Consider the following 19456-nt stretch of genomic DNA (forward strand, 5'->3'; position numbering starts at 1 on the left):
TGCTGTTACCCTCTGAAGCCACCACTAATAGATTGAGCAGTGATAGGAAAAACAGTATCCTTAAGGATGTTAAAAGCATTAAGTTTTCATAATTCATATAGTTTTGTAGAGTGATGATTGAATGATGTGATATACAGTGACCTCAACAAGTTTTTATGGGAGGACATTTCGTATGGTTGTTTCTGGTGGATACAGATAAAAGTCGAGCACATAAATGAAGACAACTTGGTGACAGCCTTTTGCCATGTGCTAGGCTAATGTGGTTCATTTTTCATCTTAGAGTAGTGATTTTTAAACTGAGGAATTGGAACCCATTAGTGAGTTAAAAAGTTGTTATAAAGGTTGTAGTCAGCATTGAAAGCAGAAAATGAAACAGTAGAAGAGAAAAGTTCAGAGTTCATCATACATGATAAGTATTGTTTTGAGAAGTATTTATCTGTGTTATATGTGTTTATGTTTGGCAGATGGAGTAAAATGTGTTTCTTACTATGAATTACAGTGAAAAAGATTCAGAAGCCACTATCTTAGTTGGCATAACTGTCCACTTGACTTCTCAGAACTAGCTATTTAAATGCAGGTTAAGGAATTGTATTTATATTTCACTGTTGGGGAAGTATACATTAATTCCTAAAGAGGTGATATGCCTCCTTTAATTCTAATGCTGAGAGGGAGATGTAAAGACTGTGGAATTAAGATGGTGTTTCTCCCTCCTGAATTCTCACATCATATTTTTATTTTGGGGACACTGATTATTTACAAAAATTACTTTTGATTTTCATATGACACTATTGATTTTCATATGCTAGGACATAGGATTTTTTTTTAAAGCTGTCTGTAACTTACCAAGTAAAATTGTTTATTTTGGTTCATAGAAGGTAGGCTCTCACCCATAATTGTATTCTTACAACATTTAATGAAGCACCGTGCAATTACAGCATAAGGATTTGAGCCTTGACTATTTGATGATGTAGTTGATGAGACAATTCAGAGTTAATGACTGGAACAAAAAGGGAGAGAGCACTTAAGAAAATAAGACAGGATTTAAGAAGTTTAAACTTATGATTGGTATTTAGTTGAGACAAAATTTCAGTGCACTTATAATGATTTTCTTTTTGTAGACTGAGTCTGGGAGCATCAGATTGGATAAAACCTCAAACAGGGATTTTTGTAAAAAGCTTTACTCAGGTTATAAGATGATAATAAGTTAAAATTTTCTTTTTTGTTATGAAGAAATAAAACGTTAAATAATCTTTTTTTTTTTTTTTTTTTTCAACTAGGCGTTTACAGTCCTTAATTAAAAATATCACACTTAGAAGAACAAAGACAAGCAAAATTAAAGGAAAGCCTGTTTTGGAGTTACCAGAACGTAAAGTATTTATTCAGCACATTACACTTTCAGATGAAGAGAGAAAGATTTATCAATCAGTGAAAAATGAAGGCAAAGCTACTATTGGAAGGTATGGAGAAAGAGCCACGTTCAAACTTTTCTTTCTTTGTTTCCCATTAACTGAATTGCAATTTTTTTTTTTTTTTACCTTAGCATTAAATTCTCAAATGTATTGAAAGATAATTTGCTTCTGTGGTTTAAAAGCTTTTTTGTTTTTAAATTAATAGCCGAAGTGAATGAAATAATAGTATATTTCACCAGGTAAGTAATTCCTTAAGGCTGGAAAAAATTAGAGTCTACATTCTAAAATCATAAGTTCTGAATTGTTAGTCAGAAGACCTTGCTTGCTTTTAGTTTTGACTGTCTCATGGGAGTACATAAAAATCATTGGGAAATGGTTGGATGGATGGATAGATGAATGGATGGCTAGATAGATAGGTAAACTTATTAAGGGCCAAAACCGTGAGGGGGATGTACACATTTAAATGAATTAAGAGTTTAAAAAGTTACTGTAGATTCATCAAAGAGAAAAGTATGAAGAAAGTTAAGAAAGTTATAGTGCAAGAAAGAAGTGGTGTTCAGTAGTGTCCCATGGTGAGGGGACTCAGAAACAACCATTTAATTTTGTGATCAGGAGTTACTGGGGTAAACTCTCAGAATGAGGAAGTGGATTGCAAAGAAATGGAGACTGTGGGACTGGACCGGATTTCACTAAGGTTATCTTTAAAAGGAAGAAGAAAATGAGACCGGTATGTCGGGTTGATGCTTGATTGCTAGCCCTGCTTTTTAATGGGCTTGGGAAGCTGCTTTTAAGGGGAAGAGAATGGACGGTGCTACAGGTTCAGAGGAGAAGACAGCAGGGGTGTAGAGGGAGGGAAGCCCAGAGGGAGCAGAAAGCCTCCAGAGTCAGGCAGTGAGCCTCAAGGCCAGGCGTCTCCAGGGGAAAGCGGCTCTGCTGGCCTGGCAGCTGTCTTTAAAAGGCAAGGTGTTCAGAGTGGCAGGGTGCTCTCTGTGCGAGGGATACGTGTAGAGAAATTAGTCAATAGGACTTGCCGACAAAATGAACAAAATGTGGAAATCTGAGAGTGGGAACTGATGAAACTGACCATGAAGGAGCAGGAATTGGTTGAAATTGAGTCTGCCAAGCAAAAGCATGTTTGATGTGCCCGACTCTGGGGATCAGGAGGAGGAACTGCGTGCCGGTAGAGCAGGACTGCAGAAGTGGGGCTTCCTCCCAGCCCTAGAACTTGAGTGGGGTTGGGTCCAGAGTGGCCGTGGTAGAAGCCAGGTCATCTTTTCAGAGCACTTTGTCTTCACCTTAAGGATATTTTTTTAAGGAAGAAGAGTTTTATTGAGTGACATGAAGTCGTGGCGGTATCCTTGGTCATAATTAGTTCTATGCAGTGTTTCTCTGGTGACTTCTTTTGCTGCCTGCCTTGCTCTGTGCTCACTAGTACTTAACATTAAGTATCTTGAATTCTTTCTGCACTAGTATTTGCTTGGCCAGATTCATGTGATGTTCATGCCCATGTACCCGGCCAGCAGGAAATATCTCAGTTTACCTTTTCAGGATCCATGTCTGTTCTAGATTTTATTGGTGTGCATGCAGCAGATGTGAGGCACTGCAGTGTGCCTGGCGTGGAGTGCTGTGCGGCGCCTGTTTTCTGAAACACTGTGTTCACACGCTTCCTCATGCAGCTGGCCTTGTCTCAGTCACCAGGCTGGCTGTCTGCTTGTGCACACGGGAGAGGCCAGCTGTCCCTTCAGAGCGTACCGTCTGGTTGAAGAATGGTGGTTCACGGGCCATTCCTCCCGGCATCCTGTCCAGCTGCTTCCGCAGCTGGCAGCTGTTGCTCACCTGTGGTACTTCATGGAGAACACACCTCTCTTGGCTTCTTTGAAGTTTGCCTCTGGCCTTCATTCTTGTTCTGAAGTGACTTCCAGAGAAGATGTTCAGAGGCTCTCGTGATGTTGGTGTTTCTGTTTTAGGTACTTTAATGAAGGGACTGTCCTCGCACACTACGCAGACGTCCTGGGTCTTCTGCTTAGACTGCGGCAGATTTGTTGTCACACTCACCTGCTCACGAATGCAGTGTCTTCCGGCGGCCCCTCAGGTAAGAAGCGTGACGGAGACCTGCATTGTGTTTGTCAGAAGTACTTCCAGTCAGGATGAGAAGTTTTGCATGTGGCTTAAAATGGTTTCTTGTTTCATTCTGCCACGTGGACATTGTATATTAAAGGGCTTAACCGAGAATATACTCAAGAACTTTTTACCAGTGAGAGGGAATTATGGGGCTCTCGCAGGATTGCTAGAGGTAGCCCCTGGGGGAAAGGTGCAGGCTGGACCTGACTCACTCTGCTCCTCTAGCCTGGTCAGGCTGTCGCAGGGCTTCTACAGGAGGTGTGCGAGGGGTCATCTGGTATTTTACCTTCTGAATTTTTCTTAAAATTTCAAATTTAAACCATGCTTTTTGCCCATGACAAAAAAAGGTGAAAAGACTACCTATGTTGGCAAGCGGCCCTTTGCCTTATGTAAGGTAGATTAACTTGTCTAGTCATGTTATAAATCTTGCTCTGAAATTAATTTTTCAGCCTTTTCTCTAGGAAATGATACACCTGAAGAATTGAGAAAGAAGTTAATAGGGAAGATGAAGTTAATCCTGAGCTCAGGTTCAGATGAAGAATGTGCAATTTGCTTGGATTCTTTGACAGTTCCTGTGATAACACATTGTGCACATGTATTTTGTAAACCTTGCATTTGCCAGGTCATTCAGAATGAGCAGGTAGGTACTCTGTTCAGTATGGCATCACTGTGGTATGGACTGGCGTGCCTTTCCTTAGTGTAATGGAAACCCAGTTCCAAGGAAATAGGAGTTTTGCACTTGTACTTAATAATGACCTTTTCAATGGTTAATTATTTCAATATCTTCATAGATGATACGTTTCTTGTGGTTATTCCCTTTTAACATAAAAAGACTTTTTTGGAGCACTGTTTGACAGTAATCTTACTTCTGTGTACTTCTTAAATCATTGCTTATAAATACACTGATGAAGTAAGGCTCAAAGATAATTTCCATTTTACAACAGCCATATTTTTTATAAAAAGAAACATGAAATTGATTTTAATAATGCACCTTAATCCAGTGTAGCTAAAATAAAAATGTGATATGTTACTTTTTTTTTTAACTTAAGTCTTCAAATTTTGGTGGTATTGTACACACCTGTCACCTAAGTTTGGCTCATTTAAAATTAATTGACATGTGATTATTTGCCATTTTATTGGATAAAGTAGATCTAAATTCTATGTCATAAAATTTTTTGAGGTAGAATAAATCCTTTTAAGCAGTGCTTCAGCTAGTATAAATATTTTTAACATTTTGATTTAACATGTAGGATACATTTAGAAAAAATGGACAAATTACAGTTGTACAGTAGGGAGTTATCATAATTTTAAGGTAAACACATCCATGTAAACTGCTGCCCACATCTCCCTGTATCTCCTCCCAATCCTCTACCATTTTCATCCTCCCAAAAGGTAGCACTAGCATACTGAGTTCTAAGAGTTTTAGTTTCAGAATCTTTTCTTATTGTAGTGGTGTTGTATGTAAGATATGATCTAATTTTACTAGCAGGTCTTAGTATAAACAGACGACAGATGTTGCTTTGAACAACAAAGCAATAAATCACAACCTGATAGGGATTGGCAGAGCTGGACAGCTGTATATTTAAGCTGTCATAAGCTTTATAAACTGTGAGCTTCACAAGCCAGTAAGAATGATTTTGTTTTTTCTGAAGAATTGTTCCAAATAGGGTTGCGTATTAGAGTTAGGTTCAAGACACTCTCATTCGTGGTTTCTTAACTTGTCTGCAGATGATGTGGTATTTAGCATCTCAAGCTCTTGCTGTCTGTCAAGGCCACGTACTTCTGCTGCCTCCTTTACCCCGTGCCGCCAAGGCCGTTACACTGAAGTTCAACATGTACAGATTTACCTTAAGGGACTGAATCTGGCTTAATATTAATGCTGGCATGAGGGACACAGAGTCTCTCATGTATTTAAAAATTTTGAGGCAAATTTATATTCTATTTCTCTAATCAGTGTGGCTCATATTTTGTTCTTTTAACAGCCACATGCTAAATGCCCTTTATGCAGAAATGATATACATGGAGACAATTTATTAGAATGTCCTCCAGAAGAACTGGCATGTGACAGTGAGAAAAAGTCCAATATGGAATGGACATCCAGCTCAAAGGTAAAGTACACACGTGCAGATATTCGCGTGTTTGTCATATAAGGAAATACATATCATGGAACAAAACAGTCATTCTACTTTCAGTTCTGTCCTTTGAATTTCCTGCTAGCTCTGACTTTTTGCTTACTGTATGTGGTAAATTTCAGAGGAGAGAGAAAGGGGTTCAGTTTATTATAGTATTCTTTGAGTCTTTTTAAAAAATTTAGTCTTATTTTGCCTTTTAGTTAAGTAATATGGCAGGACTTTTGGACAACATTTTGGAATTTGATCAGTGCATGTTATATGTATGTATAGAAATATACTGAACCCCATTAATATGAACAATTAAAACATGATAAATTTAAAAATTGGGGGCTTATTTTACCATTTGAAAATGGAATCTAATGGGTATCTTAATTTTTTTTCAGATTAATGCTCTAATGCATGCTTTGATTGACTTAAGAAAGAAGAATCCCAACATAAAAAGTTTAGTTGTTTCTCAGTTTACAACGTTCCTGTCTTTAATAGAAACACCACTTAAGTGAGTTCAGTGTTTTTCACTTTGAGTAAAAAGAATAATATATTTGTATTGACTTGAATCAAAGAAAAACACCTATTTAATGTTTTGCCGGTTTTAGTCATTTCATCTCTCAAAAGTGATGTTCAGAGTTGCAAAAGAGACTGTTTTATGGCAGCATAGGATTCCAAAGATCAGGTCTCCAATTTGTCAGAAAACGTAGTAGCTGGCATGTTAGTTAGGGTGCTCAGTAACATATGTTAAAGTAAATTAGTGAGGGTTGGGGGTAATTAGTGGGAGGGAGGACACTTGCCTAGTATGTGCAAGGCCTTGGGTTGGATCCCCAGTACTGCAAAAATAAACACATACATGCAAACATTAGTGAAAGAATTGAACTACTATTTGTAACTAACTTTTGTTTTTTAATAATATAGTAAGTGTAAGTTATCTTTCTTTGTCCCCATTAGAGCCTCCGGATTTGTGTTTACTCGTTTGGATGGTTCCATGGCCCAGAAGAAAAGAGTTGAATCAATTCAGTGTTTCCAAAACACTGAAGCGGGATCTCCGACTATAATGCTGCTGTCCTTGAAAGCAGGGGGTGTTGGTTTGAATCTTTGTGCAGCTTCTCGGGTATTTTTAATGGATCCAGTAAGTAGCTTTATAGACTTTTCAAAGTGTTATTTCTTTCAAAAAGGTTAAAAAACAAACTCTTTGGCAGATACTTTCATAGTTAAAATTGATTATGAAAATTCTGAAGCAGACTTTAAAATAGATAATAGCTTAGTAAATGTGTATTTTGGGGGCTTTTTCTTAAGGGGTTTACATATGTCAACTAAAATCCTCACAGTATTCTTATAGTACCCTTATTTTATAGATGAAGGAACTGAAGCAGAGAAGTAAATTGCCCGGCATCACACAGCTAATAGCACGCAAAACCAGAGTCACAATCTGTGTTAAGTACTGTTTTGCTGAGCTATTCTGCTACTCTTCTGTATGCAGAGTAAATGCCTATGAACTGTAATGCCTAAGTGGTTCATTGAGCCCGTAAGAGATGAGACCCTACTTAGTGTCAAGGTGTGGTACAGGCACTGGGACTCTGACGACTATTACGTGCTCGTGATCTCGAGCTTTATATGGCTAAGAATTGTAAGCCTCTGTCCTTAGATTGAGGAGCCCTTGGGTAAGACTCAGCAATTTGCATTTTTAACATTGATGATAGGTAGGTAACTCATGTGCAGGTGGTTAGGGGTCACAATTTGAGAAACAAATAACTAAATAGAACGTGTGCAGAAAGTTTTCTCACCTAATATTGTGCCGTCACTTGTGGATGTACACGATGGACCTAGAGCGGGAAGAAAGCTGACGTCTGTGTGGAGCCGAGGCTGCATCTGCACAGGAGCGCGTTGTTCCGCACGCACCAAGGGCTGAACTAATTTAATTTCTAGTTGGTGCTGGGTACCACGTGGGCTGCTGGCAGTCCTGTACTGTCTGTGTGTTTACAGATGGGAGATTCGTGGTCTCACCTGGTAGTCTGAAATTCAGATTTACAACATGTAAAAACGTTATGGATCTTTTATTCTGTGAGGTTTTAGTTGAATGTTCATGTACCAGTGCACCAAGGCTTTTTCAATTTTCCTTCCCCTCAACTGAGGGTAACCTTCACAGTAAGATCACATCCAGTCATATGTAGGCTTTCCAAGGCACAGATCATGGCTGACAGAGGTCCATATTTGCCTTAGTGCTTAGGGTGAAGTTTTAAATCTTAAAAGAGGTTTATGGTTACTATTTAAACGTGATTATGCCCTGTGCAGTGGCACATGTCTGTAATCCCAGCGTCTCAGGAGGCTGAGGCAGGAGGATTGTGAATTCAAAGCCAGCCTTAGCAGCTTAGGGAGACCCTGTCTCAAAGTAAAGGGCTGGAGATATGGCTCAGTAGTTAAGTGCCTCTGGTTCAACCCCCAGTACCAAAAAAAGTCACCATAACTAAAGATTGTTTCATATAAATGTAGTACTTATCCAGGAAGCTAATTTTCAGAACAGTTCCCATTTTGTTGTGTCTTATTTATATAATCTTAGTACTGGATAAGGAAGAGGTTAATAGAGTCCTTACTATTATAAAGGGGGTTTTTTTGGTCCCAGGGATTGCACCCAGGGGTGCTTAACTACTGAGCCACATCCCCAGCCATTTTAATATTTTATTTTGAGACAGGGTCTCACTAAGTTGCTCAGGATCTGTTAAATTGTTGAGGCTGGCTTTGAACTTGTGATCCTCCTACCTTAGCCTCCTGAGCTGCATGTGCCACCACACTCTGTTATCAGTTAGTTACACTTTTAAAGCACTATCTGGCCCATGTGCAGCACATATCTATAATCCCAGCAAGTTGGGAGGCTATAGCAGAATCTGAAGTTTGAGGGAAGCCTGGACAATTTGGTAAGACCCTGTCTTAGAATAAAAAATAAAAAGGTTTGAAATTGTGACTCAATGATAGAGTGCCTTTGGGTTCAGCCCCTGGTTTAGCAAAAACAAAACAACCAAAGAACAGACAAATGTTGTTTCTAACTTTAAAACAAAAATCAAGTCCCAGGAAGACAAAATTCAGTTAAAAAATTTGTGAAATCTTTTACCTTTTCATGCAAACATGACCTTCTGAAGAGACTCATTATTTACTTAATTACTGCATGAGAGTGGGAGCTATGAGTTTTATATATCATGAGAAAAATTGGCCTACTGATAGTCACGTTAGATGTATGTTGTCAGCTTGTCTTTAGGTTGCTGGATAAAATACAGACAACAGCCAAAGACTTTTGACTTGGCTTCTTGCTTGTCACAATTTGAAAATGTGTCTGAAATATAAAATATTCAGATAATATACCTGTCAGCACTAGGAAATCATAGGCTAAGTGTATCCTTAAATCTCACTTTCACACTGAAAAGGAACCCCAAATTCAAATTACAAGTTAATAGCAAAACCATCCTTTTCCCCAGATCCCAGGGGAACTTAAAAAAGAAAGGAAGTTAGCCTAAGTATAATGTTACAAAACTCTCATCTACATATGCATCTGATTTTGTTTCATATTTCAGCTGGTACTTTGCTGTATAATGTACCTTTTCCTCAAAATTCTATTTTGAATTTGAGCAGTCATCCCATAGTTTACATGTAAAACTTAGTGATCTTTATCTTGATAATTTGTTGATATTATTTAAGAATCAGTTGCCTATTGTCTTTCTAGACTACAGACCTCTATCTTTTTGGATATTCCCCGTTTTATTACATCATCATTTTCTTCTTCAGCTTAGGCAGTTTTTGTAATAATGTCTGTATTAACTGGAAGTCAGACTGATTTTAATAGTATCAAGAAGTTCTTAAGCAGGTTTTAGGACTTTTGACTAGTCTTGAGATTTTGTTTGGTACTTTTATTTCATGAATGGAGGAAACTGAAAGAAAAAGAACCAGTGACCAGCAAAGGGGGAGAAAAATTTTCATAAATGGGCCCGAGAATTCCATCTTTTCTATTATAAACTGTCATCTGAGAGAATGTATAAACTTTTATCCATTAAGCATACATGGACCCACTTTAAAGTGAAAAAATCAGAAATTCCTTGATTAATCAGCAGACACTTACTTACCTTGGTGCCAACCACATGTCAGACTTGTTCTTCAGTGTGCAGGTTGAGCATCTCCAACCTGAAACATCTGAAGTGCTCTGAAGTTGGGATCTTTTTAAGGACTATCATGGCAACACTCAAAAAGTTTTGGATTTGGGAACATTTTGGAATTCAGAGTCCTGATTTGGAATGCTCAACCAATAAAGTCTTTGCAAAAATTTCCAAATCTTAAAAACTAAAATCTGAAACACTTCTGGTCCCAGACTTTTCAGAGAAGAGATACTCAGCCAGTATTCACCAGTGGAGTGAGATGACGTACGAGATGCCCCTTGTCAGAGTGATGGTGGAAGTGGGTTTTTTTCCTCAGTGTATTTGCAGTGTCAGAATCTGAATTCAGTCAGAAAAAGATGGTGCATGTTGCTGAAATGAAAGGACTAATGCAGAACTTATCTAGCAGGCAGTACTAAAGCAATCCTGTTCTGCAGGCCTGGAACCCTGCTGCTGAGGACCAGTGCTTCGACAGGTGCCACAGACTTGGCCAGAAGCAAGAAGTTATCATCACTAAAGTGAGTTTCTGAACCCCCTGTTTTAAGATTTGGCCAGTGTGTTTTTTAATAAAAATTATTAAAGTAATGCATGAATACATTGTTGTTATAATTGAGGTAGAAATACAGAGAGCAAAACTCACTTTTTTCTCCTCCATGAATTTTCAAAATAAGTTGTTCAAGGTCCTTTTCCCCATGGTTACATATATTGTTTTAGGCATACATCGCAAGAAAAAAAATCACTTTAAAAATAAACAGGATCATACTTTATTATCCTCCAACATTCTTTTTCCTTAAACATACTATGTAAGTACATTTAGATCAACATGGTTTTTATTGTGGTAAAATATACACAACAAATTTTAACATTTTAGCCATAATTTTAAGTGTATAGTTCAGTTGCATTAAGCACATGCACACTCGAGATGGTTGTGCAGCCATCCCCAGAACTCTTCTGTCATCTCAAACTGAAATCCTGTCCCCTTTAAACCACAGCTCCCCATTCCTCCCTCCTGTCCCCCTGGTAACCAGGATTTTACTTTGTCTCTGTGATTTTGACTCCTTTTTAAAACCTGCATATAAAAAATTTAGTCCTTTTTTTTTTTTTTTTTCCCCCAATAAAAATAATGCTATAATGAGCACTGTTTTGCATATATCTTTGTGCATATGTATGAGTACTTCTTTAGGATAGGTTGAGAAAAGTAGGGCTGGGGAGATAGCTCAGTCGGTAGAGTGCTTGCCTTATAAGCACAAAGCCCTGGGTTCGACCCCCAGCACCCCCCCCAAAAAAAAGTAGAATTCTGGATTTAGAAATTTTGGTTTGATAACAGGTTTTTATCAAAAGAGAGTTTGTAGTATTGAGACTGGTATAAAATTTTGCTCATGTTATGGTCAAAAAAGTGCCCTTCTGATTTGCATTTACCTAAGACCTTGAACATGTTCACATTTCTATTAAGTTTTTCTGTGAATTGCTCGCATCTTTTGCCAGTTTTCAGTTACAGCAGGAATATGGTCTTACAGTATAAAGGAACGCCTTTATTCATTCTAAGTCATTGGTTCTGTATATTAGAAATGGTTTGTCCCAGGCTCTTTCTTGCCTGTCTTTAAACCTTATGATCTATTTGAAAAATCTTTAAAATTTTTATGATTTAAAACTGTCAGCTTTTCTTATAGCTTTTGGATTTTAAGGTCTTTTTAGAACAGAAGACTTTATCTTTAGATTAAAAACTATTCTCTACTTATTTCTGGTTCTTTTGGAAGATTTGTGTTTGGTGAAAATGGGTCTAATTTTATTCTTTTTCCAAATACAGAACCATTTGGTCACTTTTTTCTTTCCAAGACTTTTTTTCTAATATGAAATGTGCATGTGGGTCTTTTCTAGACTGTTCTGTTCCATTGATCTCTTCCTATTCTCATGACATTAGTTTTATAACAATGATGGGTTTTCTAAAAATATTTTTTAATTGGCAATGGATCTTTATTTTATTTATTTATATATGGTGCTGAGAATTGAACCCAGTGCCTCACACGTGCTAGCCAAGTGCTCTGCCACTGAGCCACAACAGTGATGGTTTTTTTAAAGTATGTTTTGGTACCTGAGAGGATAGAGTGTTCTCATTATCCTTCATTTGAAAATCATATGGGCTGTTATTATTATTACTCTTAAACTTAGGCAAGAACTATTGATAGGAATTAATTTAATTTCTTCGTTAGCAACAAGGAATGTTTCCATACAGGAACAGAGTGTTTCTGTCGTCATTTATTTAGCTCTTACATATTTCAGTAAAGTTTATAATACAACTTCTTTTGTTATTGTGGTAACTGGGACTTCTGCACTTGACTTGCTACTGTTCCTGTTGGAAATACTTTTATTGTTTTACATTAAATGTTTTTCTTAGTAAATTTCTAATAGCTTCCTTAATAAGGTTGAATACTTGTCTTATTCCTAGACTAAATCAGGGTGGATTTTTTTTTTTTTTCCAGAAATAAATGTTGAATTTTATCAAATGCTTCTTAAGCATCTGCTGAGAAGCTACATGTTTTTTTCCCCCTCCCTGTTTGTTTAATGTAATGAATTAATACTAGATAAAGGCTCATTCTTACCTTTCTGGAATTTCTCTCTCAACCTTTTTAGGATAAGGCTAAATTCATTTTGCTTGTATTCTAGTTAGACAGAGTGGCTTATATAGTTATTGGGTTGTTTTCCTTCTGTTCTCATCTGTTGAAGTTGTAAGATGTCACCTGTGTCCTGTGGGCCGTAGTGCTCCTATGAGAAGCCATGCTGGGAGGTACAGGAGAGCAGAGCCCAGCTCCAGTGCTCCTCCATGACACTGTGCTGTTCTCGTGGCAATTGAGGAAAAATGAGGAGCTGAACAGTTTCTTAGAAATTACTGCACATTTTGGAAAGCTGCATAAGATACAAGTCCTTTTGTAGTAAACCAACATTCTCATCATGTCTGGAATTATTTTTTGTTTTTAGTGGGCAGTCTTGTTATATTTATCCTTCATGGAAATTCTTGACATTAATAGGGCTTAGTATTAAAGATTTTAAATAACTGCTTTAAACTTCTTAACCAATTTTTTTTTTTTTTTTTTGTAGTTCATTGTGAAAGATTCTGTTGAAGAAAATATGCTGAAAATACAAAACACAAAAAGAGAACTTGCAGCTGGAGCTTTTGGAACTAAAAAATCAAATGCTAATGAAATGAAACAAGCTAAGATTAATGAAATTCGAACTTTAATTGATTTATAATGTTTGGGATGTTAGTAAGGTCAGTTTGATCAGATACTAAGTTTTGAACATGAGACACAGTACAGAGATTTAGGAATGAGATCTAGAGAGAGTGTCTTCTAAAAGGGGCCTGTTGTTTTATATTAGTAAAGAGGTGTTACTGACACAATCTCTTCTATATATGAACCTATTTTTAATGATACTTCAAATAGCAATAAGTTCCGTTATATACTGTGGCCTAAAATAATTTTTTGGAAAAAAAGTTACTTTGTTATTCAGCTTTTCATAGTATCTCCGCTGAGTATTTTCATATATCTTCCAAGTACTCAGCTTTTTCATATTTCCAGTAAGGTTGAACCTTTTATACTTTTGACCAGTAAAGACTTATTTTCTATGTTGGACACATTTGGTTATTCACCAAAGCCTCTTGATTGGTGATGCAGTGGATCTACAGTCCTTGTAAATGATTAATATATAGATATATACAGACTATAAGAGAATGATTTTATTAGACTTTGAAAAACCACATTTGCATTCCAAAACCAAACCTTAATGAGAGACCAAAGTCCATGTTAGCAAGTTGCTTGCAATATTTTTTTTTTTTACAGCTTCATTGGATATAATTCACATGTGACTTGCAATTTTATATTCATGAAAAAATTAGGGACTGTGTTAGAATACTATTTTCTCCATTTTTGTCAGGTGGTACTACTTCATTGTTTAAATGTAATTTGATATACAGGGTGTAAATACAGTCTTGGGGTGAGAGGGAAGCAATTCTACCCAATTTGATTTGAATATTTAAATTATGGAATTTAAATAGATATTTCTATAAATAGATACTTTTTATTTATGTAGCTTTTTTGGAAATAACTATAAATTTTTATAATTCAGAAGACTACTGTATGTGAGAGGCGTGATATCTGGATGGAAGTTGGGCTGGATGACCTCCAAACTCGTTTCAACTCTTAAAGACATCTTAATCCTGAATGTACAGATGTCCTTGTTATGTGTGTTTAGAATCAGAATTTGATTTTGTAACTTAAGTAATTCATCTTTACATTTCTCTTACTTTATGTTAATAAGCAAACTCATAGTAGTTGCCACAGAATTTTAGATGACTCAGGTCATTTAAAAGAAACAAACTAGAAGCTGCGTAGTCAGGTTTAGGTATTCAGTGGTTTTTATTTCCTTAAGGGAATTTATTTTTAATCCAAAGAAGAAATTACTGTAGTAAGAGAGGCATCATGCTTGATGACAGACTTCAGAGCACCTAAGATTTTACTTGGAGCGTTAGACTAGGTGACTTGACTGACAGATGAGAGAGGAGGGCAATGTGGGGCACAGGGGACACACCTGAGGTGTGTGCTAAATACTTCTCCAGCTAAGTCCTCCTCTCCCTGTGTCCAGAGTAGCAGTGGATCTGTCAGCAGGAGTCCTCCCAGCCCCTTTTCTCAGAGGTGGGGCAGAGGGCCCGCTCTCATCACGGCAGACCTTCTGCAGGGACAGTAGTGGAATGACCTGGGTGGGTCTGCTGGCGTAGGAGCACAGGAAGTTCTTTACCCAGTAGCTCTAGCATTGCACAAAATCAGGTGGATGAGATTCTGATTAAATGTGGCACGAGGGTTCCGTGTACACCAGTACTCCAGCAAGATCAAGTATAAATGATTCTTGGGGGAAAGAAATCCCACAGTCTACTCTTATAGGTGGTAAAGGCAAAGCCTTTCCAACTCGTTGTGAAGGTGTAGACGACTCGCAGCTTTGCCCACACACTGAAAAGCTGGTTTTTTAAACACAGTCATAAATGATGTTTGGCAAGTCATTAAAAATGGTTTTGTTTTTGTACAGTTAAGTGGTGTTAAATTTAAAAAATTTAATTCATCCTAAGAAAATATATAAACCACTGGAATGAAAACTTCACATTATGCTATGCTGTTGTTTTATTATTACATAGAATAATAACTTTAGAAATATATTGTAAACATTGTATTTCCAATCGTGGTTCAAACTGAATTTGTGGTTCAAACTGGATTTTGTTTTAAAATCAATAAAAATATCAAAAATTGATTAGCTTGCTTGGTGCCATAGTTTTAATGACTATTTTCTCATGAAATAAAATGAATCATTAAATTTCATTTACGTGAAGATGAGATTTATATTACATAATTTTTATTGATAGTACGTTGAGAATAATTTACTCCTATTTCCACCTTTTAAATTTTGCACAGTTTATCTGGTTAAAATTCTTGTTCAGGCCATGTGTGCATGCCTGTAATCCCAGTGGCTCAGGATGCTGAGGTAGGAGGATCACGAGTTCAAAGCCAGCCTCAGCAGTTTAACAAGGCCCTAAGCAACTTAGTGAAACCCTGTCTCTAAAAAATAAAAAGGGTTGGGAATGTGGCTCGTGGTTAAGCACCCCTGGGTTCAGTCCCTGGTACTGTCCTCCCAAAAAGTTCTAATTGAGGAATTAGATTGTGTATTGAATTTAAATTTCTGATTTTGTTTTAGATGTTCTGATCTAAAACATTGGTCTCAGTTTCCTCATCTGTAAGAAAGCAGTTGCCACAATACCTGTATATACAAATAATACTGTAAAATTATTGAAGGTTTTATCCTTAAACGTACAACTCTAGGCTGGATATAGTTCAATCAAGAAAATAATCCTGTGCGTACCAATGAAATTGCCCTCAGGCAGCGAAGGCTTTGTGCCAGGGAGGGTTGAAGACACGTGTGTGTCTTCCTTACTTGATGTGCAGAGCTTGCCAAGGTTGCCCTCAGGAGCGTCTAGACGAGATTCACGACATGAGAGCAGAGTGGGTGTCTGACTCTTGATGACTCATTAACGTCAAGGTGTGAACACATTAAGACTGTTTCCAAGGTGTATTCAACACAGGTAAAGGAGAAATAAGAGAGATACTTCACTCCTACACGTAGACCAGGGCCAGGCATGGGGTGGACCCCACCTGCGTGTGGGAAGTCTGTCTTGGGGTCGGAGCCTGCTGGTCCCCGCTGTTCACAAGGGGTAACAAGTGCTGATCACCATAAGTGCACACCCACAATTTGATTATGGCCTTTTTGTACATTTTATCAAGCAACCCTTAGTGTTTGGGGGTCCCTGGAAAAGGTCCTGAAGAATGAACTGTGCTGCTTGATGTAAAAAAGTCCTTCACCCTGATATAAGACCTGTCCTTGGAAGAGCAGGAAAAGAAATCCATTACCTAGTTCAGTGGCTTCCCAGCTACAACCCGACACACCTTTAGGCATATTACATACTATCTTCTAGGTCAACTTGTCACCATTTCTGATTCTAAAAGTTAATCGCCTTCACTAAGGAATTAAAATTTCAAAATTAAGCCCTTTCACTTTAGAGCTTTACCTCATATACTGTGTAAAAAAGGAACAAAAGGTACTACATGCAAACACCGGGGTGATGATAATGTTTGAACCCCCAACAAAAAAGTTTGATGCTTTTACATCTTTTCTCAATTAAACAATTTGAATTTTATCTCTTCTAATACTAAGTTTGCATATTGCATGGCCACAAAAATAAGGTGGTATTTATCTGAGAACTTAGGTTTCTCAGTCAGGGACCTAGAAGTCCCAAAGGCAGAAGCTTCTCGAGGTGCATGTCATCCAGAGGGGTCTGTGCACCCACACCACTTGACCATGGAGGCACTTAAATTTTTGTTAAATGCTTCATGTACTTGAAGATGATAGCAACTCAATTCTCCAGCAGTCCAGATAACCCTTGAATCTTCAGAAGTCACTTGTTTAGTATTGTGTAGTTCAGTTACATTCTGAGGCTCTCAAGCTTTTCAGGTACCCAGCCTCCAGGCATCCAAACCTGGATGTTCACTGGTTCATACTGAGGAATGACCCAAGTAGCCAGAAGAAACAGGGGTGACCGCGAAGGTTAGGTCACAAAAGTTGCTGCAGCTGAGGGACGGTGGTGCACGCCTCTAATCCCAGCAATTTGGGAGGCTGAGGGAGGAGGATTGCAAGTTGGAGGCCAGTCTGGGCAATTCAGTGAGACCCTAAACAACTTAGTGAAAACTGGTCTGAAAATAAAAAGGGCTGGGGACATGGCTTAGTGGTGAAACGCCCCCGGGTTCAATCCCCAGTAACAAACATAAAAGGCATTGCAACTTTTGCTTCATTACACCTCTCAAGTTTCTTCCTGTCATCCTCCTCTCCTGAGTTATTCTGCTTACTCATTTTATGGTTAAAAGGCCATTTTGGATCCTATCCCTTGCATATGTCCCCGGTAGCCCAGAATCGTTTGTAAACAATCATTTAATGCTGCTTCTGAGTAGGAACACTAGAAGTTACTGGGTCCAACACTGATTCTGACAGCCTGAACGATCACTGAGTATGTTCAGAAACAGCCTAATGATTTTAAGGTTACAATATTCCATCTGAATACCCGCTGGGACGCACTGTGGGTGACAGACCAGATAAATCTGACCTCACGTTCCTCCATCCGTCAGATCCATTACCATCACTGCAGAACATTAGTTTAAAATATCTTAGGTAACAGTTTTTAATGCATATACCCCAGTCAAGCTTCACACTGTTTTTTGAGACTGACAAATTCTACAAATTACGGAAAATGTCCTAATAGATATTTTTCATGAGGAGGAGGTGGGGGAAGTACTTAATTAAACAACCAAGAGGTGGCAGGAAGTCTTTATTTTCATACAGGATGCTACTGCAGGTTACCATCAGAGAACACACGGCTGTTTTCAAATATACAGAACCGAGCATGCTGCCGTCACGGTGCATGGAGCACTGGTGAATGAGACACTAGGACTAGGATACGAGATGGGTCAGTGCCATCTGTCAATATGGTTACGAGTCACAGGGCAGTGTTAGCGGCTGCCTTTACCTGAAAGCAGGATTGTCATCACTCTGGCAGGCTCTGAACAATCGCGCAATGCGCGTCCAGTGAAGGGCGTAACAAGCAAGCGGGGGACATGCACGTCCCATCCTGGGGGGAGAGGGACGTGGAGTCTGGTTCTGCACTTTCAGAGGTGGTACAGCCATCATGATATTAATACTGGGTCTCCCCTGCCACATACGTTGGCAGTGGCCACAACGGCGAATTTCTGAAACGTTAGCTAAGCCGGTCTAGGGTTAAAAAGCAGAACACTGTCCGTAACAGAATGACAACTGCACGGCTTTTGCCTAGTTCTCACCTGTTGTCCTGCAAGCAGCTCTGGTCTGCTGGGTTTTAGTGAAAGCCTTAAGAACTGCAACAGGCTTCTCAGCCCACGCTAGATGCTAAGTGCCAGAAACAGGTGTCTGTGAAGTGGCTGTGTCCATGGGGGGATGGCAGCGCGGCTACTGGAGGTAAGTGTCCAGCTTCCTCTTGATGTTGTCAAAGGAATCTGCTCCCAGGTAATCGGCCTGGCCCTGTTCCCACCGCTCCTTCCGCTCCTCGGAGGATACGAAGGGCTGAGGTGCAGCTGGGCTCTCTCCGAGGGACATGTGTGATATGGCTGCAGAGACATGTTCCTGAAGGAGAGAGCACAGAGACTCCTGAGAGCCCAAATCAGGCCATTTTCAAGAGTGCAATAAGGTGGAGTAGGTGAGAAAAGCCAGGATGAATTATCATGCAGAGTAGCAAAAACTGAAAAGCAGTACGTGAAACAAACAAAAAAGACACGAAAATACGAGGGTCATATGGTTGGTTGTTTTTCCTAACGAAATGAAGACTTCTCGACTCGGTGAAAACATTGGGAGAACAAAGGAATCAGGGTCGATGTTTAAGTTCTGCATACCTTTCTACAGAAGCCGCAAGAGAAGGCCAGTGTATAGACCAAGTCTGAGAGCTGCGAACAGTTCATCAGAAAGCGTAAGGGGGTGGACAAAGGAACACACGTCTCAGGTCAGTCCTCAATCTGCAGGCTCGGAAAGGTTGAGAACTTAAACAAAATGATACCTAGTGCTACGTTTCAGAAGAGCCTGCCCAGAGAGCCACCACAGTACCCAAGGTGCCACCTGCAGGCACAGCTGAAGGGCTCGAGACTGTGGACCTCGTGTTCTGCCTGCTCAAGCTGTCATCTGGACCTCCAGGTAGCTTCTATCCTCGGAGCTTCTGTTAACTTGGCTGGTTTTGAGCAACTGTCTCAGTTCCCGTCTTCACCTTCCCTCGTGTTGCGGGAAGAACATGTGAAGGCGGCCAACGCAGCCAACCTACTCTACGTTAGGCTCGTCTGATGGGCCTTCCACCCGAGAGGCAGTCATTCTCCGTGTGCCCTTAAGGCGGCCAGGGATATCCTGCAAGAGCCCTACGGGGAGAAGGCACTGGAAATCTCGGCGGAGAAAAAAGGGCAATGAAGAAAAGCAGTTGTAGCTCTCAACGAAGAAAATGGCGGAACCTGTCTTGAATACCTGTTTTTGTTGCTCCCTACGGACGTAACCATAAGGGTCGGCGTAT

The 19456-nt window shown here is 39.0% G+C and overlaps 2 protein-coding genes across 7 annotated transcripts in view; one reads left to right on the top strand and one right to left on the bottom strand.

Moving 5' to 3' along the window:
* Hltf (helicase like transcription factor) overlaps positions 1 to 15082 on the top strand; it is a 47470-nt gene extending 32388 nt beyond the window's left edge. For 2 of the 6 annotated variants that reach the window (XM_047564341.1, XM_047564344.1), the window contains exons 18-25: positions 1278 to 1457; positions 3377 to 3501; positions 3980 to 4170; positions 5513 to 5638; positions 6046 to 6158; positions 6602 to 6782; positions 10227 to 10307; positions 12886 to 13876. In XM_047564341.1, the coding sequence (XP_047420297.1) occupies positions 1278 to 1457; positions 3377 to 3501; positions 3980 to 4170; positions 5513 to 5638; positions 6046 to 6158; positions 6602 to 6782; positions 10227 to 10307; positions 12886 to 13038 (1150 nt within the window). In that variant the 3' untranslated portion in view covers positions 13039 to 13876. Of the gene's footprint in view, positions 1 to 1277; positions 1458 to 3376; positions 3502 to 3979; positions 4171 to 5512; positions 5639 to 6045; positions 6159 to 6601; positions 6783 to 10226; positions 10308 to 12885; positions 13877 to 13911 lie in introns of those variants that run through there. The other 4 variants (XM_047564345.1, XM_047564346.1, XM_047564342.1 and 1 more) reach the window with 3 other exon arrangements.
* Positions 15083 to 17688: 2606 nt separating this feature from the next.
* The window catches only part of Gyg1 (glycogenin 1), a 31914-nt gene continuing 30146 nt past the window's right edge, over positions 17689 to 19456 (bottom strand). The window contains exon 7 of the mRNA XM_047564347.1: positions 17689 to 18531. Within this exon, the coding sequence (XP_047420303.1) occupies positions 18358 to 18531 (174 nt within the window). The 3' untranslated portion in view covers positions 17689 to 18357. The remainder of the gene's footprint in view (positions 18532 to 19456) is intronic.

The sequence above is a fragment of the Sciurus carolinensis genome, chromosome 9 (assembly GCF_902686445.1).
Source record: "Sciurus carolinensis chromosome 9, mSciCar1.2, whole genome shotgun sequence".
NCBI classification, from domain to species: domain Eukaryota; kingdom Metazoa; phylum Chordata; class Mammalia; order Rodentia; family Sciuridae; genus Sciurus; species Sciurus carolinensis.